This window comes from Planococcus citri, chromosome 2, assembly GCF_950023065.1.
Source record: "Planococcus citri chromosome 2, ihPlaCitr1.1, whole genome shotgun sequence".
NCBI classification, from domain to species: domain Eukaryota; kingdom Metazoa; phylum Arthropoda; class Insecta; order Hemiptera; family Pseudococcidae; genus Planococcus; species Planococcus citri.
Window position 1 is genome coordinate 20167996 of NC_088678.1, and position 26289 is coordinate 20194284.

A 26289-nucleotide genomic window follows, 5' to 3' on the forward strand; every position below is an offset into this window, starting at 1 on the left:
ATATTTACCCTGCTCAAAAATTGAAGAAAAGTTTCGACACATGTGAAACATTTTTGGAAATTTGAGGTAAAGGGGTAAACGTTGCTCAAAAATTTAAAACTTTTGTTACGCGTGTTTTATTTTATTGAGGCTATTTGGCCATGACTTTAAGCTGGGCTGCAAAAAAATTCAAATAAAGTTGAAAAACGACACAGCACAATAGTTATGGTAGTATGGTACCCTTTCAAAAAATGAAATCAATTTTTTCAAATCACATTTGAAGTTCTTTCAGCATTTTTGAACGTCACTACTTTTCTCAAAGAACGCAGCCCCGCGAAGTTATGATCAACTAATTTGTTTCTAGAGAAGTCTCACCCCCTCCATACGATGAAAGCGTAACCTTTAGAAATAGTAGCTTATGATATAATATTCAGTGAACCATTTATCGATATTAGTAAAAAATTGCCTACTAAAATTTTTTGAATGGTCCGTTATAGTTGGGCTGTGAGTTGATCCGGCTAGATGAGAAGGGGAGAGAGGAATAATTGCGTAAGTGTGTGCATTATCCAAGACTTACAAAATTGAATCCAACTACGTCAGTTTCAACTCTTTCAAAAATTTTTATAAAAAATCCACCTTTTTCGTAGATAATTTCCTATACTTACTCTCCCAAACTTTTCTCAAAACAGATGGTGAAGGAGGTGTGCAGCTGTGCACTAACCCGGGATGGGCCAATTTTTATCTCCAAGCTATGAAAATTCTACTTTGAAACATCCATAAATTAAAAAATGAAAATAACAATTTCTTAATGAACCTTTAATAGGCTAATATGTATAATAAAATTGCCATTTCACTTTTTTTTGTATTTCATCTTAAGAACTCGTCATTGTATTCGGCAAAATTGTAATTTTTTTCTCACACCAGTCGAAAAATTTTCAGTCAAGACTCCTCCATCACCAAAAAACTCAAGTTTTTTTCTTATCAAGTTGACTTTTATTTTCGTAAAATTGGATAAATAATTAAACAAAAAAACTATTGTACAACTCCCATTCAAGTATCCGAACCAGAGAAAAAAACATTGGGAGACAGATTCTGTGGGAGAGAGGAGGGCTGAAATTATGGGTGTCACATTCGGGGTATCCCCCGGGGGCCCCCAACCGACCCAGTCCGCACATGTTTGCACTTGAAAAAAACCTTCCAGCGCCCATGTTTTTTATGTGTGATATAAATTTTCAACAGATTGGTAGAGGCAGGCCTTTTTTTGTATTTCTTTTCTGAGGGGGACGCCGAATTGAAGTTGCAAGCCCCTAATTTTCATACCACCCCTCCCCCCGGCTACTGTACATAATTTTAATTTTTGAGAGAAAAAAATCGAAGTTTCAAACTTTAAATTTTTACAAAATTTCATCAAATGGAGATGGAAAGCTGAAATTTACTCTACACTCCTATTTTAACACCTTCTGAACACGACTTCAGGTCGGTTCAAGTCATTTTGGAGCCTCCAGCGACTTTTTGAAAATTACTGGAGGCTCTAGTAGATTTTTTTGAAACTCGAAATTTCCACAAAATTTCATCAAACGTAGATGGAAAGTCGAAATTCATTCTGCAAACTAATTTCAATACGCTACGAAGTCGACTGCTCGTGGATTTCAAGTTGTTTTGGAGCCTCCAGTGACTTTTTGAAAGGTCGTATGGCGTTTTTTGGAAAATTTAAATTTCCAAAAAGTAGCTGGAAGCTTCAAAACCATTTGAAACCACCATGTAGTCGATCGACTTAATATCGCATTGAAATTAGTCTGCGAAATAAATTTCAGTTTTCCGTCTCCATTGATGAAATTTTGTAAAAATTTAAAGTTTAAAAAATCTGCTGGAGCTTCCAGTAATTTTCAAAAAGTCGCTGGAGGCTTCAAAACGACTTGAACCGACCTGAAGTCGTCTTCAGAGAGTGTTAAAATTGGAGTTTAGAGTAAATATTTTGTAAAAATTCAAAATTTAAAAAATCTGGTGGAGGCTCCAGAATTTTTGAAAAATTGCTGGAGGCTCCAAAACGATTTGAAATTTACCTGCAGTACTTCGTAACGCATTGAAATTAGTTTGCAGGAAAAATTTCTGCTTTCCAACTCCATTTTGATGAAATTTTGTGGAAATTTCGAGTTTCAAACATTTTCTGGAGGCTCCAAAACTGCTCAAAACGGTTTGAAACAGTTTCCAATCGATGTGGCATGTCGAAAATATGGTGTATCCCAAATTTCAGCTTTCTCGGTCAATTAGGTAAAATTTTGATTTTTCCCCTCATTTTTGGCCTGAATTTGATTTTCAAAAATTCACCAAAAATCGAAAAATGCACTTTAGCACTTGAAATTTTGACAGGTGAAAAATGTTTGCCTGATCTTTCGATCTACCTTTGTAAGGTTTAAAAAATGTCGTGCAAGGCAGTATGTTGTAACGCAAAATCTGCGATTTCGGCTGATCTGTCAATCAAAATATCCGCCATTTTGTAAGTAGGGCCACTTTTTTTAGTACAAGGGCTAGAAATGTTCCTCAGAACTCCCCTTTAAGAAAAAAGTTGTCCCAGAGGATCGACGGGGAGGGGGGGTAGACTATTTTGCGATACTTTTTGCTTGAATTTCACTTTGTTTCATCAACTTTTACCCATTTTTATCTGCGTTCATTATATTTAAACTGATTTTTTCAACAATTTTCCAACAACGTGCTGAACTCTGGTAATACTCAATGGATTTTAAAAGTTAAAAATTTGCCAAATCGGCGACTTTTGGCATTTTTAAATTTTTTAAAGATTCATTGAAAATTTAAAAATGATTTTTAGCCATTAAAATTTTAATGACAGGGGTTTCAAGGCACGTTTTTCTGATGTATCTTGATTTCGATGAAGTTGGAAAAATGGTGCTGAATCAGTCAAGTATTATAGTCGAGGGGCCCACATAAGGATCCACCCCCTCCCCGTCGATCCTCCGGGGCAACTTTTTTCTTAAAAGGAAAGTCCTCTGCAACATTTCTAGCCCTTGTTCTCAAAAAAAGTCGGCCTACTTACAAAATGGCGGCTATTTTGATTGTCAGGTCAGCCGAAATCGCATATTTTGCGTTCCAACATAGGATTTTCACGAATTTTTTTAAACCGAACAAAGGTAGATCGAAAAAGCAGGCAAACATTTATCATCTGTCCAAGTTTCAAGTGCTAAAATGCCTTTCTTGATTTTTGGTGAATTTTTAAAAATCAAATTTGGGCAAAAAATGGGGGAAAATCAAAGTTTTACCAAATTGACCTAGAAAGCTGACATTTGAGATGTACCCAATTTCGACCTGCCAAATCGATTGGAAACTGTTTCAAACCGTTTTGAGCAGTTCTGAAGCTTCCAGCAGATTCTTGGAACTCGAAATTCCCACAAAATTTGACCAAATGGTGTTGGAAAGCCGAAATTTATTCCGCAAACTAAATTCAATACGCTACGAAGTCAATTACAGGTAAATTTAAAGTCGTTTTGAAGCCTCCAGTGGCTTTTTGAAAATTACTGGAGCTTCCAATAGATTTCTGAAACTTGAATTCCCCCAAAATTTCATCAAAAATAGAGATGGAAAGCCGAAATTAATCCTGCAAAGACGCAAAGTAACTTCAATACGCTATGAAGTCGACTACTGGCGGATCTTAAGTCGTTTCGGAGCCTACAACGACTGTTTGAAAATTACCGAAGCTTCCAGTAGATTTCTGAAACTTAAATTTCCCCAAAATTTCATGAAATGGAGATGGAAAGCCGAAATTCATTCTGCAAAGTACATACATAACTTCAATACGCTATGAAGTCGACTGCTGGTGGATTTCAAGTCGTTTTGAAGCCACCAGCGACTTTTGGAAAGGTTTCATGAAGCTTTTTCGGGAAAATTGAAATTTTCAGAAAGTAAGTAGCTGAAAGCTTCAAAACTATTTGAAACCACCATACAGTCGAATTTATAGCTATCATATTGAAATTAGTTTGCGGAGTAAATTTCGACTTGCTAACTCTATTTGATAAAATGTGAAAATTTCAAGTTTTAAAAACCTGGTGGACACTACAGTAATTTTCAAAAAGTCGTTGGAGGCTCCAAAACGACTTAAAATCCACCAGCAGTCGAATTCATAGGGTATTGAAGTTATGTGCTTTGCAGAATAAATTTTGGCTTTCCATCTCCATTTGATGAAATTTTGAGGAAATTCAAGTTTCAGAAATCTACTGGAAGCTTCAGTAATTTTCAAAAAGTCGCTGGAGGCTCCAGAACAACTTTAAATCCACCTGTAATTGACTTCGTAGCGTAAGTATTGAATTTAGTTTGCGGAATGAATTTCGACTTTCCAACTCGATTTGATGAAATTTTGTGGGAATTTTGTGTTCCAAAAATCTGTTAGATGCTCCAGAACTGCTCAAAACGTTATGAAACAGTTTCCAATCGATTTGGCAGGTCGAAAATAGGGTACATCCCAAATTTCAGCTTTCCAGGTCAATTTGGTAAAATTTTGATTTTCTCCCTGATTTTTTGCTTTAATTTGATTTTCAAAAATTCACCAAAAATTGAGAAAGGCACTCTAGCACATGAAATTTGGACAGGTGATAGATGTTTGCCTGCTCTTTCGATCTACCTTTGTTCGGTTTCATAAATTTTGTGTAAGTCCCATGTTGGAACGCAAAATCCGCGATTTCTGCTGATCTGTCAATCAAAATGGCCTCCACTTCGTATGTAAGGTCACTTTTTTTTGAAAACAGGGCTAGAAATATTCCTTAGGACTCTTCCTTTAAGAAAAACGTTGTCCCGGAGAATCGACGTGGGGCGCAATAAGTCCTTATGCGGGCCCCCGACTTTGTGTAAGTTCGCCAAATTTCTAACCCAAAAATTCATACATTTATTGCAGAAAAACGTATAATTAACTACATTTTACTTCAATTTTTGGTCCTATAAATTACAAAAAAGCTCAATAAAATTGCTAAGAACACAAGAAGGGGTAGAAGTGTGGAGGGAAGGAAACATGAAAAATTCCTGGAAAATTTTACTTGGCCAGACACATTGACTCAAATTCAAAAAATTTCAATTTTTATAAGAAGTACATAGGTAAAACAAAAAAATTTCACTTCATACTCACAATCACTCACGCAACAATTATATCAGGGACTTTGGAAATCAGCTAGCAACTGCTTTCGATGCAAAATATAATCGAGACAATCAGCAGTGCAATGTTGCCAAAAACCTGATGCCTGAACGTTGGTTAAACAAATAAACTCCCTCAAAATGTAAGCGATGCCACAACGTCGAGCGGATGTATAATTTTTAAATATGTATAACATGCAGCGCTCCTAGATAAAAACACCAAGAACTACAGTGTATATAAGTCGGCACTTAGTGTCGTTGTGGCACCAGGGCAAAAATTGACGTACAGGCACCTGGTGACGTTCTGACACCATTTCGGACATTTTCAACCTAAAACGTTGTGGCACCATTTGGTGGTGCCTGAACGTAAATTTTGGTGCCAGAACGTCAATTCAGTATATAATTTGGTGCCACAACTACAGTAATTAAGAGTATAAATACACGTACCTAGTACCTTGTGGTGCCCGGGTCTTTTATGGTAATTGTGGTGCCCGCGTACATAGAGGATCATATATATATGTATGATAAAGGTGTTTTGGAGCAGTTTATTTTTTTTGTGGTTTTTAGTCATAGTGGTGCCCGTTATATAAACTTGGTACTTGTGGTGCCTGCCTCAAAAATTTTTTTTTCACCTTAGAGTGCATTTCGTCAAATTCTACATCGTTTTATATAAAAAGACCTTGTGGTGCCCGATTTGGGCACCACAAGCCCAAAACCGGGCACCACAATGACTACGTATACTTAAAACGGGCACCACAATGACTAAGTTTAAATCTATATATATATATAAAAACTGACACACCGGGAATCGTCTAGTCTGAGCTCAAAACGTCGAGAACTATCAAAATTTTTGACCCCCGACCTTTTTATCCAAAGTTGGGCCTACCGCAATAGCCATCATTTTTTACAAAAATTTGGCTAAAAACTGTTGTTGCGGCCAAATTTCCAGAAAGTTGATAGGGTTAATACGCGAATGATTAGGTAGGTATAGAAGTATTATTTTAATTAGTCTGATGGAGAGAAGGATATTAATTATTCCCTAGGTAGTGAATAATTGCCTAATGCCAGAATAGTGGGTTGAGTCGGAGAGCTAGAAATCATTCCAAGTAACTCTAGGTATACATAAAATGTCAAATCATACTACATATAAGTCAATCAATATACTTTCAATCGGGTCAATATGGTTTATTATAATTAGACTGTAGACTCAACGATAATGAAGAGGACTAAAAAAATAAAATAATCTAAATCATCATTTTATATTATAATAAGGGCACTAGCCCATTACTATGCGACTCGCGCTAAGGACTTAGGTTAAAATAATCATCTGATGTATTCGGATACCATTACTTTGATCAATGATCTCCTTATTATTAATTTTTTGTAAGTCATAAAATGTTCATTTTCGAACATGTTGTGAATTTTTTCAAAGTAAAGTTTCTCACAAAATTTCAAAGTAATTTCAACAGGGTGAATCGTGAACAAAATGACGGAAAATTTTGACCAAATTCAAAGGAGACCTTTATTTTGAGTTGAAAATCATTCAGAAAAAATTTCAGCTCCCTAGAGGTGTCTTTGGAGGGGAAATCTGGATACTTAATGAACAGACGTCTAAGTATACAATTTAAACAGCAATCTTTCGCAGAATTTCTTTCTGTTATTTGTATGATGGTATTTATGAGTATATCTAGTTGTTGAAAAAAACACATTTTTTTCGACCCAACAAACCATAACGTTTCAATATTCGTTAAAAAGTACCACTGTATAAGTACTATGGCGTAGAAAATACTAAAATATTTCCACCGAGGGTGTTTCAGCGTTATTTTTCAAGCCTCTCTATTTTAATAGAAACATTTTCAGTTCATATAGATGAACCTATATATGTATACAGCATACATTGTACAATGCGTTTCACCATCACTGGGGCAAAATTTCGACTGGTGGATACATTTTCGTCGCTGAAATTATTTAAAGAAGTTTCGAACTCGGTTCGAAATTGGTTTTTAATGTGAGTTCGCGCGATAACTGCGTTACACTTAACGTCAACTTTAAAAACCATCATAAACATGGTAAATAGCCGATTGGACGCCGCCATTTTTTCGTGTACGCATTTTCTTTAATGTAACTCGACGCCCTTGGTGTAATTAACGACTTCGTTTATAAACGCAAATGGGCCAGTGGCAGCGGGAAGGAGGTGATTTCTTATCGAAGTAGATATTGCGATTCGATTTTGAGAAGAAATTCGTTCTTCGTAATTGCTCGAAAATGGATCGTTTCGAGGCGACTTGCTGGTCTTTTTTGGAGTGGAAGTGTGATAAAGTTGGTTTGAATTTCAGGTGGGGGGGGGGGGTTAAAGTGCACGTACGTAAACGTATCTGTTTAATGTAAGTGAACTTATTAAAATGCATAGATAGGTAGGTAAGGTACCTACCTATGTAGATTAAAGTGAATCGTGAAAAAAAATGTTGGAGTATTTTGACCAAATTCAAAACATTGAGTCCCTTATTCTGAGTTGAAAGTCATCCCCAGTAAAAATTTAGCAGCAGAGGTGCCTCTGGAGGGGATATCTGAGTATCTACTTAAACAGAAAAAATTTCAAAGTTGATCACACTTCTTAATCGATTCTCAGCATTTTCGGGACAATCTGAGCCTCCAGCAGAGTTCACTTTTCTCCAGAAATTTTTAATCGCCCACAATAAGGTCCAAAAAAAAATAACGAGGTGGTTCCATTTACTCGACGTTCATTTTTTTTGATCCTGTAAAAATGTATCCTTGAGTCATACCATAATTATCAGGGTGCGTAAGTCGATTGGGAGGGGGGGGTAGAAGAAGTTTTGAGAAACTTCTGGCAGAATTGACGATGTTGAAAGTTTTTGAGATTTTTCAACTTGTAAAAATACTCTTTTCAACTCGTCACCACAGATTTGTGATTTTTTCACCCACTTCAATTGATTCGAAGTGTCGAACTTGTGACAGGATTGAATTTTTAGTCGTCGAAATTGATTAAAAAGCCGTCTAGAGCGATTTCAAATTGCTGGAGGAAAAGCCAAAATTTGCTGGAGGCTCCAGATTAGCTCGAAAATGGTGGCAATCGATTTGAGGGGCTCGACTTTAGAAGTATAGACGATTAGACGAAGTTTTGAGTAATTTTTTGCAAAAATTGACGATTTTGTTTTTTTGTCAGTAGGTCATTTTTTGAAATTTGCAATACCTAATGACCGAAAAATTGGCACCACTGAGTTCCTTTTTCCATGTGACCTTTGACTTAAAATAAAGGTTTTCGCCGGATTTGATCAAAATCCTCCAACATTTTTTTTTTTTTTGCGATCCAACAAAAATTTTTGAACGTGGCTAAAGAAGAATCGAAAGGGGACTCCAAAAGCCAAAATTTCAGGTACTGAATTTCATTTTTTGAATTTTAGCAAATTTTCAAAAGTTCATAGTAATTTAGGTCAATCCAAAAAAACCTCCTAAAATCTGGCCAAATGTACGTTTCTAACCAATTGATCGTTCACAAACTATTCATCGTTTGTGAACGATTTGTTGACAATTCGGTAAGTAGTACATGGTTTGAAATTATTTCAGAATGATTCATTGTCAACGAACGATTAGTTCCAACATTTCGATTCATCATTCGGAAAACGGCGAAATTTCAATTCAACTCACCGTTCGCGAACGATTCACTTCAAACTAGTTCATGGTTCATGAACGGCTCGTTTTTAAATTCCAATTGATTCATTATACACGAACGAGTAATTTCAAATCGAATCGTCGTTCGCGAACGATTCCTTTTGAAACCAACTCATCGTTCACGAACTATTCGTTTCTGAATAGGTAATTTATTTTTCATTGTTTGCCAATGACTCGTTTTAATTCAATTTGATTCATCGTTCGTGAACGATTCATTTCCAACCGGTTCACAGTTCATGAACGATTCATTTTTAAATTTCAATCAATTCATTATCCACGAATCCACGATGGTCAATTTCAAATCGAATCGTCGTTCGCGAATAATTCATTTTGAAACCAACTCATCGTTCACGAAAGATTCATTTCTAAATAATTCATTAGTCATTGTTTGCAAAGCGATGAAATGATTCGTTTTAATTCAATTTTATTCATCGTTCGCGAACGATTCAGTGAACGACTGATTCAAAGTAAAATTAATGTTCGTGAACGATTCATTTTTAAATTCAAATCGATTCAATATCCACGACGGCTAATTTCAAATTGAATAGTCGTTCGCGAACAATTCATTTTGAAACCAACTCATCGTTCACGAAAGATTTATTTCTAAATGATTCATTCATCATTGTTTGCAAACGACTCGTTTTAATTCAATTCGATTCATCGTTCGCGAACGATTCAGTGAACAACTGATTCGAAGTGAAATCATCGTTCGTGAACGATTCATTTTTAAATTCCAATCAATTCATTATCCACGACGACTAATTTCAAATCGAATCGTCGTTCGCGAACGATTCATTTTGAAACCAACTCATCGTTCACGAAAGATTTATTTCTAAATGATTCATTCATCATTGTTTCCAAACACGACTCGTTTTAATTCAATTTGATTCATCGTTCGCGAACGATTCAGTGAACGACTGATTCGAAGTTGAATTATCGTTCGTGAACGATTCATTTTTAAATTCCAATCAATTCATTATCCACGACGACTAATTTCAAATCAAATCGTCGTTCACGAATGATTCATTCATCATTGTTTGCGAATGACTCGTTTTAATTCAATTTGATTCATCGTTCGCAAACGATTCGGAGAATGACTGATTCGAAGTGAAATTATCGTTCGTGAACGATTCATTTTTAAATTCAAATCGATTCATTATCCACGATGGCTAATTTCAAATCGAATCGTCGTTCGCGAACGATTCATTTCGAAACCAACTCATCGTTCACGAATGCTTCATTTCTGAATGATTCATTCATCATTATTGTTTGTGAACGACTCGTTTCAATTAAATTTAATTCATCGTTCGCGAACGATTCAGTGAACGACTGATTCAAAGTAAAATTATCGTACGTATAAACGATTCATTTTAATTAAATTGATTCATTGCTCGAGTTCGAGAACAACTAGTTCCAATTCGAATTATTCAATTCATCATGAGGGGAATAGTGCAAACTGTGAACGATAAAATTTCAAATCGACTCGTCGTTCGCGAACGATTCATTTCAAATTAGTTCACGATTCATGAACGAGAAATCATTTCTCAATTTCAATTGATTCATTATCCCCGAACGACTAATTTCGAACCGAATCATCGTTCGCGAACGATTCATTTCAAAACCAACTCATCGTTCACGAATGATTCATTCATCACTTGTTTGTGAACGACTCGGTTTAATCCAATTTGATTCATCGTTCGCGAACGATTCAGTGAACGACTGATTCGATGTAAAATTATCGTTTGTACGAACGATTCGTTTCAAATGGATTCATTGTTCGAGAGCAAATTAGTTCTACTTCGAGTAATTCAATTCATTTTCAACATGCGGGAATAGTGCAAATTACGAACGACAAAGTTTCAAATCGAGTCGTCGTTCACGAACGATTCATTACAAACTAGTTCACGGTTCATGAACGATTCATTTCTAAATTCCAATTGATTCATTATCCACGAACGACTGATTTCAAATCGAATCATCGTTCGCGAACGATTCATTTGGAGACCAACTCATCGTTCACGAATGATTCATTTCTAAATGATTCATTCATCATTGTTTGCAAACAACTTGTTTCAATTCAATTAGATTCATTGTTCGCAAAAAATTCACTGAACGACTGATTTGAAGTAAAATTGAGAATCAATCCATCGTTCGCGAACGATTCATTTCATATGGGTTTATTTATTCATTATTGTTTTGGAACTATTCGAAAATGAGCACTAGAGCTGAAAATTTTGGATTTGAACCAGCATAGATAGATTTTGATAATACCTACGTGCTTAAATCGATCAAAAGAGTTGCAATGATGGTAAATCCGAATTTATACTCGTAGATGCTGAATTTAATTTCACTCTATTTACTGAGTTTTTTCGAAAACTGGAGAATTCAAAAATCCACCGGGGGCGTCAGAATGGTTCGAAATCGTCACTAATCGACTTGGCAGGTCTGGTCGAAAATATTTTCTGCTTTCTAGGTCAATTTGACAAAATTTGGATTTTTTTCTATTTTTGGCCCAAATTTGAATTTTTAAAAATTCGTCAAAATTCGAAAACTGAATTTCAGCGCTTAAAATTTTGATTCTTGGCATGTTTTGAGGTCCTCTTTGAATTCCCCTTTTTTCGGTTCAAAATCATAAGCATACAGGAACGTTGATCAAAGATCGATCCTCAAATCTATGAGAGGGCACCTGTCATCGTAACTTATTCAAAATTACATTTTTGTTTCATCATTGGAAAATAAAACACCATAAATTACGACCAATTCCGCGCAATTTACCGTTGAAAAAAAAAACCATCTCGCTGGATTTTACGCGGCGTTGAGAATCGTGTTGTAAAATATACAGCTACAGAGCAGCGTTCAGATAAAACAAAATTTTAGATTTTTAATCGTTTAACTTTTGCGGCGTAAATTTATTACAGAGGGGTTTCATCCCTGTCTAGTGTCGTAATCGTAGTTATACTTCGTATCTTCCATTATCGCTTACAGGGTAGGAAAGCACTAAATGCCAAAGTACTCGAGACAAGCGTCGAGTGATATAAATTTCAAAAGTTTATCTACACGCGCCGATTGTCGCATTTATTTTATTCGTAGTACACTCATTGAATTCATTACTCTGTGGACCTTGCTCTACTCAAATGTCTCGCTTCAGCACCTCGTGTCGTCGGCATGAATAATTGCTCGAGTACAAACTTATAAAGAGAGAATCTTTTTGATTGAGTTGTGTTTACGAGTAGGTATGTGAACATGGTTTTAAATGTTTGTTTTTCAGAAAACCTTGCCACCAGACTTTCAATTAAGATCATGTCGAGAAGTTAGTGACACCAAAGACTACTATACAGAGAAGGTTTTTTATCGTCGTTTCTCGCCAACGAATTATTTTTCAGCGATTTTTCGAAGTAGAAGGGATTTTATTTGATAAGTAATCTGGTTGAAAAAATAATAATCTAATAAGCAATTTTCTAATTTTAATCGAGTTTATTTTCGATTAAATATTTATTTCCGAAGAAGAATTCGAAATAAAAAAGCTAATTGATCTTAATCATCGTTCAAATAATATTTAACCAACTACTTATAGCTTATTGCAGACCAGACGACGCAACAATGAGAGCTCGAATGGGAATCAGCACCAGCATTTCACACACACAGTAGTGTAAATGAAAGACAAAGAACGCGAGAGAAAGAGGAGAAAGGGGGTAGAAAACCGAGAAAGATTAAGAAAAAGCGAACACCAGTATAAGTATATCGAACGCTGCGATAGAAAGTGGCGCTGAGGGAATGGAAAATCGCGTGTAATTTATTAAAGGCGGAATTTAATAAGAAAACCATCACGAAGAGAAAAACACAGGCACTTTTCATCAGATTGATTTCATTTTACAAATTGTCTGACATTCGCTGGGCGAAAAACCAATATTGAGAAAAGTTAAATTCCGGTTACGCGATTTTATGTGCACATTGGAAATACGTACGAATGGGAGATATGGTGCGGGGCCTCGACCTGGTACGGTGTATCGAATGCGTGAAAACTACGTAAGTATTGCTGAAAAGAATGGTTTCCAATTGACCACAAATTTGTAAATAATTTTTTATTGGGGTAGGTAATTCAATTTAAGATAGTAGTTGTGGTATATTTGGCAACCCTGCCTTGTAAATATGTTGTGATAGTGACGTGTAGGAGGAGATATTTTTATTCGAAGTAAATGTACCGATAGTGAAAGATGTGTGTTGAGTTTTATTTCGTCTTTTAATTAATTATTCGAGTACGTTACCATAAAAATGGCGACGAGGTGCGGAAATGTAATCGTTTTCGATCGATGGTGAATAATACGTTCGTGTTGTTAATTCGTGATGGACGGAGCAAAAGTTATAAATCCGTTCCCAGTTTCCAAAGCCAACGCTCAGGAATGGGAACAATGGAAGTCCGTTCTAGAATTTTATTTCACATCCGAGAAGATTACCGATGCCAAGGCGAAGCAAGCGAAGTTAATCCTGTTGGGAGGAAAAGAGATTCAAGAGTTGTACTTTTCGTTTCCCAAGGTGACGCAATATCCGACTGGTTATGATGAGTATACTTATACGATCGACTGTTTGGATGGTAAGCTTGGCCGCAAAAGTACCAAGTGGTATGAACGTTACATACTCGCCAAGATGTCTCAAGGTAAAGAAGAACGTTTTGCTTCTTTTGTAACTCGCGTTCGTAATCAAGCTTTAAAGTGTGATTATACGACTGAAGAGCAACGCAAAGAAGCAGTCCAGCTGCAAATAATACTCGGTTGTCAGTCTAACGAATTAAGAACCGAATTATTGCGTACCAAAGCTACGACTACGTTAGAAACGTTCGAAGAGATGGGCCAAACGAGTGAAACGGTTTCTCAACAGGCCAACGTGATCGGTTCCAGTGCCACAGCGTCGATGCCCGGTGTCTCCGGCCAACCTGATTCGTCCAAGCTGTGTAAGGTCGACGATAAAAGGAAAAAAGCTTTCAGACGTGGGAAAAGTAATTCGAAGCAGTCGAAGGTGGCGAATGGGAATGCTGATACCAGTCCAAGGTCGAATAAGGATTTTTGTTACGGTTGTGGTTATGAAAAACATACCACCAAGGACCTTAAGTGTCCAGCCGCGAATGTAAAGTGTTCGAAGTGCAATCGTGTTGGGCATTACTCGAAAATGTGCAAGTCGGCTCCGCAACAAAATTCGAGTGCGTCAGACGGTAAATCGAAAGTGAAAATGGTCGGAATCGAATCGTACGGTAATAACGTGGACGAGCCTATTTTTTGTGTTCGTAGTGACGAAAGACGCGGGGATGAAATTGTGCCTTGCGAGTTCGGTGGTGTTAACGTCGAAATGTTTATTGATTCCGGTTCGGCCTTTTCTATCGTTTCGTACGGTCAGTGGCGAAAAATTTGTAAAAGTAGTAAATTTAAAGTTGTTCGTTTTCTACCTAAACCTGATATCGTTTTCGGGGATGGGTCAGGTCAGTGAAAGATTTCCAGCTACACATACCGATCAATCCTGAAGTTTCACCAGTAGCGCAACCTATGTATCGTTTACCATATGGGTTACGTCCAGCAGTAGAGCAGGCGATAAACGAGTTGTTGGAATTAGACGTGATAGAGCCAGTTAGCGGTCCTACGAAATGGGTCTCACCAATCGTTTTGGAGCCCAAGTCTGATGATACTTACCGGTTATGTGTCGATTGTCGTCGAGTTAACGAGGCGGTCTTATGTGAGAAACATCCGATCCCAGTTCTGGAAGAGATGGCGCCGCAGCTTAAGGAGGCTACTGTCTTCAGTAAAGTTGACCTGTATATGGCGTATCGACAAGTCGAGTTGGACCTGGCATCGAGAGAAATTACGACATTCTCTACTCATCTCGGTTTATTCAGATGTAAACGGTTAATCGAAGGTCTGAAAAGTGCAGCCGAGCAGTTCCAGAAAATTTTGGAAAGTATTCTGGCCGGTTTAAGAGGCCAAGTTAATTTCATCGACGATATCGTAGTTTTTGGTAAAGATAAGGAGGAACACGATAGAAATCTGAAAGCTGTTCTTGATCGTTTAGAGGAAGTCGGTTTATCTGTCAATATGAAGAAATCGAAGTTTGGGCAGTCCGAAATCACGTTTTTGGGTCATGTCATTGGTCACGGTATGATCAAGCCTACGATCGATAAAGTCGAAGCGATCAGAGAGTTCCGGCTACCTGAAACGTCCGAGGAATTGAAAAGTTTCCTGGGTTTGGTATCCTATGTCGGTAAATTCATACCAAATCTGTCGACGGAGCTAGACGTTTTGCGACGTGTGTCCAGATCTGTACCGTTTGAATGGTCTGGAGAAGCAGTGCAACATGAGAGTCACCTTTACCTGTACGATCCCGATTTGCCAACGATTGTGATGGCCGATGCAAGCCCTGTAGGCCTCGGTGCGGTGTTGCTGCAAAAAAAGGGCGAAGAAAATCGAGTAATTTGTTATGTTAGTCGCTCGCTTACAGACGTAGAGCGAAGGTACTCCCAAACCGAAAAGGAGGCATTAGCCCTAGTCTACGCTGTCGAAAGACTAAAATACTACTTAATCGGTCACAAGTTCGAGTTGATAACAGACCATAAGCCGTTGGAAGTCATTTTCGGTCCGAAGTCGAAGCCGTGCGCAAGAATTGAGAGGTGGGTGCTCCGGTTACAGGCGTTTGATTATGTTGTAAAGTACGCACCAGGCAAAAATAACATTGCCGACCCCCTTTCTCGCTTACTTCAAGTCGAGCCTCCAGCGAGCAGTGTTAATCAGATGTACGAGAAGAATCTGATTGGTTTCGTGGAGCATCTTGTTCCAAGAGCAGTGACGTTACGTGATATTCGCGAAGCAACGAAGAAGGACCCTGAGCTGTCGAGCATTTGCGACGATTTACTGTTTAATCGAGAGTTGAAAGTCAAACCGTACTCAGCGATTGCTACAGAGCTCTGCGTTGTTAGTGGTGTTCTTCTACGAGGGAATCGAATCGTTGTGCCCTCCGACATTCGTGAACAGATTTTAAGTAACGCACACGAGGGTCATCCCGGTATTAGCAAGACGAAGGAGCGTTTACGAACCAAGGTTTGGTGGCCAGGAATCGATGCGATGGCAGAAAAGTATGTACGGAGTTGTGATTCGTGCCAGAAGGTCGATAAGTCAATTACGATCGAGCAGATGGCGAGAAGAAAGCTGCCGGATGGGCCATGGCAAGATTTAGCAATCGATTTCAAGTCGTTACCTGCGTCAAAGCAACATCTGTGTGTTGTAGTCGATTATTTTAGCCGTTATGTCGAGGCTATAATCATGAACGAGATTTCTGCTGAGTCAACTGTCGAGTTTCTCACCGATATTTTTGCGAGACACGGAGTTCCCTATTCGATAACGTCTGATAACGGAGCTCAGTTTACGTCAGCTGTCTTCAAGAATTTTTGCTTGTCTTACGGTATTGTGTCTTATACCTCGCCTCCCTATTGGCCACAAGCGAACGGTGAAATCGAAAGGCAGAATCGTTCCCTGTCGAAGGTCCTGAAAGTTGCGCAGTTGAAGAACGAGAGTGTTAAACGTGCTCTAGTCGATTATTTGTTGATGTACCGTTCCACGCCGCATTCAGTGACTGGTAAAAGCCAAGCCGAGTTGTTGTTCGGAAGAAAAATGCGCGATAAGTTGCCTACCTTGAAGGAACGTGTCGAAGAAATAGCAGTTCGTGATGCTGATGCCTATAGCAAGGGCAAATCGTTATTGTCAACAAATGCCAATCGTGTGTCTGAGAAGAATTTGGCAGTAGGTGACGAAGTCCTAATCGAGCGTCCTTTTACCCGAAATAAAGGGGAGTCTAAGTTCGCCGAAGAAACGGGTACGGTAATCGCGGTTCATGGGCCAGAAGTAATTGTTCGTACGCCACACGGTGATAGGCGTAAACACAAAAACCAAGTAGAACGATATGATCGACGTTCGTCTGGTGTAAACGTTGAAGGTGTTCAGCAGTCAAGCGATGATGATAGTGCGGTTATCGAGCCAGCGTCCGCTTCAGCTGAAGGAAGTGAATTGTCTACAACTACGAGTGTGAGACCATCTCGCGAAGTAAAAAAGCCGACATGGCTTAAGGATTATGTGTAGACTTTGTTCGTTTTTTTCATTCGTAGATTATTCGTTATCGATTAATTAGCGATAGTTTTTTTATTCGTTTTTTATTTTTTTAATTAAACGTAAAAAGGGTTTGTGGTATATTTGGCAACCCTGCCTTGTAAATATGTTGTGATAGTGACGTGTAGGAGGAGATATTTTTATTCGAAGTAAATGTACCGATAGTGAAAGATGTGTGTTGAGTTTTATTTCGTCTTTTAATTAATTATTCGAGTACGTTACCATAGTAGTTTTTTTATTTGGAGTGATTTTCGGAGCGGTAGGTACTTTATAGAATGTTGTGGATTACCGGCTGAGTAGAAAAATTGGGACATTTTCCCCTCGTTCAAAAACGAAAAAAAAAATCAAATATACGAGTGAGTTCCCAACAAGTTGGTGGATTCCCTGATTTTATATAACTCAAAAAATTAGGATTTTTTTTGAGAAAAAAAAAGAAATGTTCGATGGAGCAACCCCTTTTTGTGTTTTTGTGCTACTTAAAAAAAAAATGAATTAAAAAGAATTAATGAGGAGCCTGCTTGAGGATCTATTGCAACCTTGAACCTCCCCTCTGGTCGATCCTCCGGAACAACTTTTTTAAAAAGGGGAGTCCTAAGGAACATTTCTAGCTCTTGTACTGAAAAAAGTGGCCCTATACTTACAAAATGGCGGCCATTTTGATTGACAGGTCAGCCGAAATCGCAGATTTTGCGTTCCAACATTGGATTTGCACGAAATTTTTCAAACCGCGTACAAAGGTAGATCGAAAGATCAGGCAAACATTTATCACCTGTCAAAATTTCAAATGCCGAAGTGCCCTTTTTCGTTTTTCGGTTAATTGAAAATCAAAAGGCCAAAAATGAGGGGAAAAAATCAAAATTTTACCAAATTGATCCAGAAAGTTGAAATTTGGGATATACCCTATTTTCGACATGCCAAATCGATTGGAAACTGTTTCAAATCGTTTTGAACAGTTCTGGAGCCTCCAGCAGATTTTTGAAACTCGCAATTCCCACACAATTTCATCAAAATATGGAGTTGGAAAGCCAAAATTTACCCTGCAAAGTGCAAACTAATTTCAATACGCTACGAATAGAGCGGGAAAATAACGTAAAAAAGCGAGGGCGAAAAGGAAAAAATTGGCACATCAATTTTTTCTTCTGGAATGTATTCTGATGGGCCCCCTGAACTACCAAAAAAAACCCGACCCTCCTACCACTGGAGCTAATTTTTTGAGGGGGCGAAAACCGGTTGCGATTCACGTTTTTTGCGTTTTACTCCGTAAATATTAGGTTTACGATAAAAACTACCATGACAAAAAATGTTCCCCTTCAAATTCTCGATAATTTGATACTACTCTCGATACCCATCCCTCAAGGGGGTGCCTAAAAAAAGTGGTGGAAAGAGTAGGTGTTTCAAAAAAATGTAAGTCCAGTAAATTAATCAAAATTATCACTTAATATTATTCGTTTTCGCTCAATTTTTTTTTACAAAGTCTACACACCCAACTACTAATCAAACCACCATTGATTGGTCTTCAACTCCCCCCCCCCGGGGGTTGGTGGGGGGTGCTTGATTTTTCAAGTAACACACAACTGAATCATGTATTCGAAAAAGGAATCTGAACGTGCGATATATCGAAGAGTATGTTTTCGAGGTCGCTGAATACGAATATGAACTTATTTTCTGGGTCTAACCCCTCAAAGCCTCTCTGTGCCTCAAAAAGGGGGTCAAAATTTTGAAAAATCGCGAAAAGTCGAGTGACATATCGAATGGTATGTTTTCGAGGTCGCTGAGTACGAATGTGAACTTATTTTTTGGGTTCAATCCCTCGAAGCTCCCCTGTGCCCAAAAAAGAAGGTCAAAATTTTGAAAAATCGCGGTAAGTCGAGTGATATATCGAATGATATGTTTTCAAAGTCGCTGAGTACGATTATGTTATTATTTTTTGCCCCCAACCCCGCAAAGCTCCTGACTGCCCCAAAAAAGTCCAAAATTTTGAAAATTTTTGAAAAGTTGAGTGACATATCGAATTGTATGTTTTCAAAGTCGCTGAGTACGAATATGAACTGTTTTTCTGCTAACGATTCCTCAAATACCCCTTAAGCTCCCCTAAATAGGATAAAATTTTGAAAATTTGCCAGAAATCGTGTAATATTATGTCAATTATTATATTTTATAGATCGTTGAAAACATGATCATGGACTCATTTTCAATATATCACTCATTTTGGGGCGTTATTTGCTTCTATTTGTGATTTTCAACATGAAAAGTTGTCCAAAAAACGAAAAAACATGAAAAATAGGATAATAAAAGCAGGACAATTTCTCATATTTTATTTTAAAGGAACGGGAGATGTTCAATATTATTTCAATCGATTTTTTTCACTACCTACCTACTTTAAAAAACATTTTGATTTTTTTTTTTCAATTCAAAATTTTAAAATGTTTTAGTATTTTCCTCCCTAATTTATCATTACTAGAGTAAAATTTTTTAGAAATTTGAAATTTAAAAAATGAGGGAAGAATAAGTGGGAGATTGAAAAATTTTTGATTCAAATGATGAAAATACGAGCCATTTTTTCGAAAATACTTCAATATTATTCAGAAAGGAGAGGCCCCAAATTTTAGTTTTATGATTAAAAAGTAGTAAAAAGACAAAGCCAGACAATTTCTCGAATTTTATTTGAATGGAAGGGGAGGGGTTCAATATTATTTTTTCACTACTTCAAAAAGCATTTCGATTTTTTTCAAATCAAAATTTTCAGATGCTTTGATGTCTCCCTCTCCCCTCCCCCTGAAATTCATCATCACTTGGTAGAAAATTTTTAGACATTCATATGTTCAAAAAAAAAAGAAGAAGAAGAAGAAGAAGACGACAAAGAAGAAATAATAAATGAAAATAAAATAGCAAAAAATTTTAGTTATAATATGAAAAGACTAGCCATTTTCTCACAAAAATACTTCAATTTTTTTCAGAAGGAAATCTCAAAAGTTTTGTTTCATGATTTAAAAATAGAACAAGTGAGTAGGCTACAAATTCTATATATCACTCGACTTATCGCGATTTTTCAAAATTTTGACCTTCTTTTTTGGGCACAGGGGAGCTTCGAGGGATTGGACCCAAAAAATAAGTTCATATTCGTACTCAGCGATCTCGAAAACATACCATTCGATATGTCACTCGACTTTTCGCGATTTTTCAAAATTTTGACCCCCTTTTTGAGGCACAGAGAGGCTTTGAGAGGTTAGACCCAGAAAATAAGTTCATAGGTATTCGTATTCAGCGACCTCGAAAACATACTCTTCGATATATCGCACGTTCAGATTCCTTTTTCGAATACATGATTCAGTTGTGTGTTACTTGAAAAATCAAGCACCCCCCACCAACCCCCGGGGGGGGAGTTGAAGACCAATCAATGGTGGTTTGATTAGTAGTTGGGTGTGTAGACTTTGTAAAAAAAAAATTGAGCGAAAACGAATAATATTAAGTGGTAATTTTGATTAATTTACTGGACTTACATTTTTTTGAAACACCTACTCTTTCCACCACTTTTTTAGGCACCCCCCTGAGGGATGGGTATCGAGAGTAGTATCAAATTATCGAGAATTTGAAGGGGAACATTTTTTGTCATGGTAGTTTTTATCGTAAACCTAATATTTACGGAGTAAAACGCAAAAAACGTGAATCGCAACCGGTTTTAGCCCCCTCAAAAAATTAGCTCCAGTGGTAGGAGGGTCGGGTTTTTTTTGGTAGTTCAGGAGGCCCATCTGAACACATTCCCGAAGAAAAAATTGATGTGCCAATTTTTTCCTTTTTAAAACTGCTATTTGCCCGGTCTAGAAGTCAACTGCCGGGAGATTTTAAGTCGTTTTGGATCTTCCAGCGACTTTTTGAAAATTACTGGAGCCTCCAGTAGATTTTTGAAACTTGAAATTTCCCTAAAATTTCATCAAACGGAGATGGAAATCCGAAATTTACTGCACACTCCAATTTTAACACCTTCTGAAGACGACTTTAGGTGGATTTCAAGTCGTTTTGGAGCCTCCATGCGACTTTTTGGAAGGTCGTATGGAGTTTTTTAGAAAATTGAACACTGAGAGAAAAATATATCATAAATTACTATATTTTATATCCGAAGTGTCCCCCAAGTGGCAATATTGTAAGAAATTGTAACAATTGCTACAAAATAATTATAGTAAAAAATACTACATATTATTGTAAATTTCACTATAAATGGTAATATTGCTATAATTTGTGTTATTTTTTACAATAAAAACATGGGGGACACTTGCAATATAAAATATAGTAATTTCTAATATACTTTTTTTCCCCAGTGAAATTTCCAAAAAGTAGCTGGAAGCTTCAAAACCACTTGAAACCACCATGCAGTCGATTTTATATTGTATTGAAATTAGTTTGCAGACTCGGCTTGCTAACCCCAATTGATGAAATTTTGGAAAAATTTCATTTTAAAAAGTCGCTCGAAGCTCCAAAATGACTTGAACTTACCTGAAGTCGTCTTCAGAGGGTGTTAAAATTGGAGTGCATAGTTAATTTCAGCTTTCCATCTCCGTTTGATGAAATTTTGGGGAAATGTTTCAAAAATCTGCTGGAGGCTCCAGTAATTTTCAAAAAATCGCTGGAGGCTCCAAAACGACTTAAAATCTCCCTGCAGTTGAATTCGCAGCGTATTGAAATTAGTATGCAGAGTAAATTTCGGCTTTCCAACTCCATTTGATGAAATTGTATGGGAATTTCGAGTTTCAAAAATCTGCTGGAGGCTCCAGAACTGCTCAACACGGTTTGAAACAGTTTCCAATCGATTTGATAGGTCGAAAATAGGATATATCCCAAATTTAATCTTTCTAGGTCAATTTGGTAAAATTTTGATTTTTTTCTCGCATTTCGGCCAAAATTTGATTTTTGAAAATTCACCAAAAATCGAGAAAGGCACTTTAGCATTTGAAATGTTGACATGGTGATGAATTTTTGCCTGCTCTTTCGATCTATTTTTGTACGGTTTAAAAAATTTGATGCCAGTCCTATGTTGGAATGCAAAATCTGCGATTTCGGCTGACCTGTCAATCAAAATGGCCGCCATCTTGTAAGTAGGGCCACTTTTTTTACAGGACAAGGGCTAGAAATGTTCCTTAGGACCCCTCCTTTAAGAAAAAAGTTGTCCCGGAGGATCGACGAGGGGCTGCAATAGATCCTTAAGCGGGCCCCCGACTAATAAGGAATGTCTAAATTTTGAATCATATTCAAATCACAGCGAATAAACAATATTTTCGAATTGCGTTTGAATTCAAGAATAAAAATTTGTTCGTGGATTAAGATTCAAATTCCAAATTTTGTGGATTCGTTCGCAACCCTATATTTCAAATAAAATTGTTAAAAGTGCATGGAAAAGTGCAATAGGTATTTTCACCAGGTTTGGTGATTTACAGTGTTGTTTTTCGTGCTTTTGTGTTTTGAATGGGATTCAAAGAATTTTTTTGCAATTTTTGCTTAGGTAATGAAATTTTGTGATTTTTTTTGTTCAATTTTATTTTATTACCTTCGCTTTTTTGACACGTTTCACTGAGATTCTGCCATATTTTGTCAATTTTTAGTGATTTTAATATTTTTTTGTGTACCTATAGTTTTCTCTTTGTATAATTTGAACACACTTTCAAAATGTACCACTTACCTATTTTCACTTTTTTTTTTACTTTACATGAAATTTTTTACAACTTTGAACTTTTGTAAATTTTTGGTTCAACTCCGTCGTTTCTTTCGATGGACCGACTGTAAATATCCTGTTTATAAGGTCGTCTTATAGCCTATTGTTATAGCCACGGTCAGACAATAGAGCACTCTCCAACAGCCCTAGTGGCAGTTGGTAGATACATACATATCCTTCCTTGCGACGGACTTTGAGTTTGAGTTTGAACGAATCAAGGTCTTGTGGACAGTGGACTGTGGAGTAACATTTTTATTTATTTTGGATCGTGGTTCGTAATAATAATAATTACCTATCAATTAATATGAACGATTTAAATTTACTTTGCCAGTTTTTTTGTTAACATGTGATTGATATATTTTGCAGATTTGCGTCGTTTCGCTGGAACAGGCGTCAGTATTGTCAAGTAATTCCATCTGGAACAGATGTCATCGCCAACTAATGTTAACGCAGGCATGGATACAAGTATTGAAAAAAAGGTAGGCCTATAAATTACTTCACGCGATATTCTAGTATCGTTATCATAATTCATCATTTGATTTGTTTTCGCCAGTTTTCCTACCCACCGGAATTATCAGAGAGCGATTTTAAAGACAAGGAATCATGGTTAAGATATGTTGCGGAAGTTGATCATTTATTAGGAAAATTGGATAGCAACAAACAGGAAGATCTTAACCTCTCGTTGAAAAATCAGATTAGCAAATACGAAGTAAATTAAGATCGTTAATAGGTTTTATTTCTGTTATAATTATTTTCATCCCATCTACTTCGATTCTTGTTTTTTTTTTCGATAGGCAACGATTGACGTATTGAAGAATCAATTGAATGAGCAACAGATACTCATGAGATCAAGATTAGCGAGCTGGTGGATCAACGTAATCGAGATTTTAAACCGCTCCGTGATCAGAATAGTTCAAAAGTACAACGAATCAAAGATTTAGAGGTGTGTTAAATCAGAATCCATAAGTATTATTTATATATACAAATGTCGATAAATATAGATATAAGTATTGTATTTATTTAGAATCAAAACACTGCCCTTAATTGCCAAAAACAACTGCACCAACGAGATAACGAGAACGTTGAAACCAAATATGCGAAAGCTCTTCGACAAAAACAAAGAATTCGCGACATTTTAAAAAGCCAAAAGATTTTAGAAGATACCTTGGAGGTCCCAGGTTCAGATGAGGATTTCATGAATTTAGAGTTTTCGGAGAAGTGGCGCTACATTTTGGATTTAGCAGAAAAAAATTCTGATTTACCGTTATATGAGCCGATTTTTAATATGTCGCGGTGTTTAGGAGATTTAGGTTATAAAACCAATGATGATAAAGCCTCACGATTATCTGAATTTTATTCTTCTCTCTCCGATGCTGTGGGCAGTTATTTGTCCGATGATACTGGGGACTCGGAGTATTTATAACGACAATAAACGACAAAGAAGTGTTAGATTGCGTTAGAAATTTATCTTTGTAGTTTCAGTTTCCAAATATTCTTACCAGCTATATTTCGACTTTCGTACAAATATCTTGTTACTGACGTTACTGTTTTCCATTTTTACATAGAATTTTTTTCAATTCATGTATTCGTATGGCCTACATATATCAGTTATAATTTGCATTTTTAAACTAGGTACATATAAATTAAAATAATAATCAAGACGTGTTTTTGGTGTATGTTTTTCTTCAGAACGTTCAGTTCTTTCAGTCTCAGAAATCACAATGCTCAGAGTTATATGTATTATACGGGGTTTCCTTGACTCTTTCATAAACTCTAATTTTATTAGCGTACCTAGTAGAAAAATTATAATGATTTTGAAAATTCCAAAATTTTTCAAATCGTCCCATCTCCCATCTCTTCTCTGATGAAAAACCAGAGCTGGGGCGACTCTTTGATTTTAGGAGTCCGCGATTCATTAGCGCGACTCCGGGATTTTAAGAGTCAGCGACTCTGAAAAGCGACTCTTTAAATGAAGGAGTCTGAGAGGAGTCCGACTCTTTTAGCTGCGACTCTTTTCGCGACTCCTGCGACTCCTTTCTAGGTTCGATAAATTTATTTAGTCTTAAATCTGTAACATTCCCATAGTGCAAGAGTGATTTTATCGATTTTTGGTAAATTTTCAAAAATCAATTTTGACCAAAGTGTGGGGAAAAAATCAAAATTTTACCAAATTAACCTAGAAAGCTGAAATTTGGAATATACCCTACTTTTAACCTGCCAAGTCGATTGAAAACTGTTTCAAACTGTTTTTAGCCGTTCTGGAGCCTCCAGCAGATTTTTAAAACTCAAAATTTCCACAAAATTTCATGTAATAGAGTTGGAAAGCCGAAATTCATTCTGCAAACTAATTTCAATTCTCTACGAAGTCGACTGCAGGTGAATTTGAAGTCGTTTTGGAGTCTCCGGCGATTTTTTGAAAATTACTGGAGGCTCCAGTAGATTTTTGGAACTTGAGATTTCCTCAAAATTTCATCAAAATGGAGATGGAAAACTAAAACTGACTTTGCACTTCAATTTGAACACCCTCTAAACTCATCTAAAGACGATTTTCGCTGGGTTCACGTCATTTTGGAGCCTGCAGCGACTTTTTGAAAATTACTGGAGCCTCCACCAGATTTTTAAAACTTGAAATTTTTACAACATTTATCAAATGGGGTAAGCAAGATGAAATTTACTCTGCAAACTAATTTCAATACAATGAAGTCGACTGCACAGTGGTTTCAAGTAGTTTTGAAGCTTCCAGCTACTTTTTGGAAACTTCAATTTTCCTAAAAACGCCATGAAACCTTTCAAAAAGTCACTGGAAGCTCCAGAATGACTTGAACCCACCTGAAGTCGTCTTCAAAGGGTTTAAAATTGGAGTGCAGAGTTAATTTTAGTTTTCCATCTCCATTTGATGAAATTTTGGGGAAATTTCAAGTTTCAAAAATCTACTGGAGGCTCCACTAATTTTCAAAAAATCGCTGGAGACTTCAAAACAACTTCAAATTTACTTGCAGTCGACTTAGTAATGAATTGAAATTAGTTTGCAGAATGAATTTCTGCTTTCCAACTCCATTTCATGAAATTTTGTGGGAATTTCGAGTTTTAAAAATCTGCTGGGGGCGCCAGAATTGCTCAAAATGGTTTGAAACAGTTTTCAATCGATTCGGCAGGTCAAAAATAGGGTATATTCCAAATTTCAGCTTTCTAGGTTAATTTGGTAAAAGTTTGATTTTTCCCCACACTTTGGTCAAAATTTGATTTTTGAAAATTCACCAAAAATCAAAAAAGTCACTTTAGCACTTGAAATTTTGACAGGTGATGAATTTTTGCCTGCTCTTTAGATTTACCTTTGTACGGGTTAAAAAATTTCATGCAAATGCTATGTTAGAACGCAAAATCTGCAATTTCGGCTGACCTGTCAATCAAAATGGCCGCCATTTTGTAAGTAGGGCCACTTTCTTTTTGAGGAAAAGGGCTACAAAATGTTCCTTACCTTAGGACTTCCCCTTCAAGAAAAAAGTGGTCCCGGAGGATGGGCAGGGGAGTGAAATTGATCCTTATGCGGGCCCCCGCGACTAAAATCTCACACTGTTTTTATGCAGAAGTGCAGTCTTATACTTATCACGGTAATAATTTTAAATTTTTGTGATTATTTTGGGA

At 36.8% G+C, this 26289-nt stretch overlaps 1 protein-coding gene across 1 annotated transcript; it reads left to right on the forward strand.

Moving 5' to 3' along the window:
• The first annotated feature begins 22755 nt into the window (after positions 1–22755).
• On the forward strand, positions 22756–24311 carry LOC135833660 (uncharacterized). The gene is made up of 5 exons (XM_065347427.1): positions 22756–22915; positions 23011–23123; positions 23198–23353; positions 23439–23587; positions 23669–24311. Exons 2-4 carry the CDS (start codon positions 23070–23072, stop codon positions 23583–23585), a joined length of 357 nt encoding a protein of 118 aa, XP_065203499.1. The 5' UTR covers positions 22756–22915; positions 23011–23069; the 3' UTR covers positions 23586–23587; positions 23669–24311.
• Positions 24312–26289: the final 1978 nt, after the last annotated feature.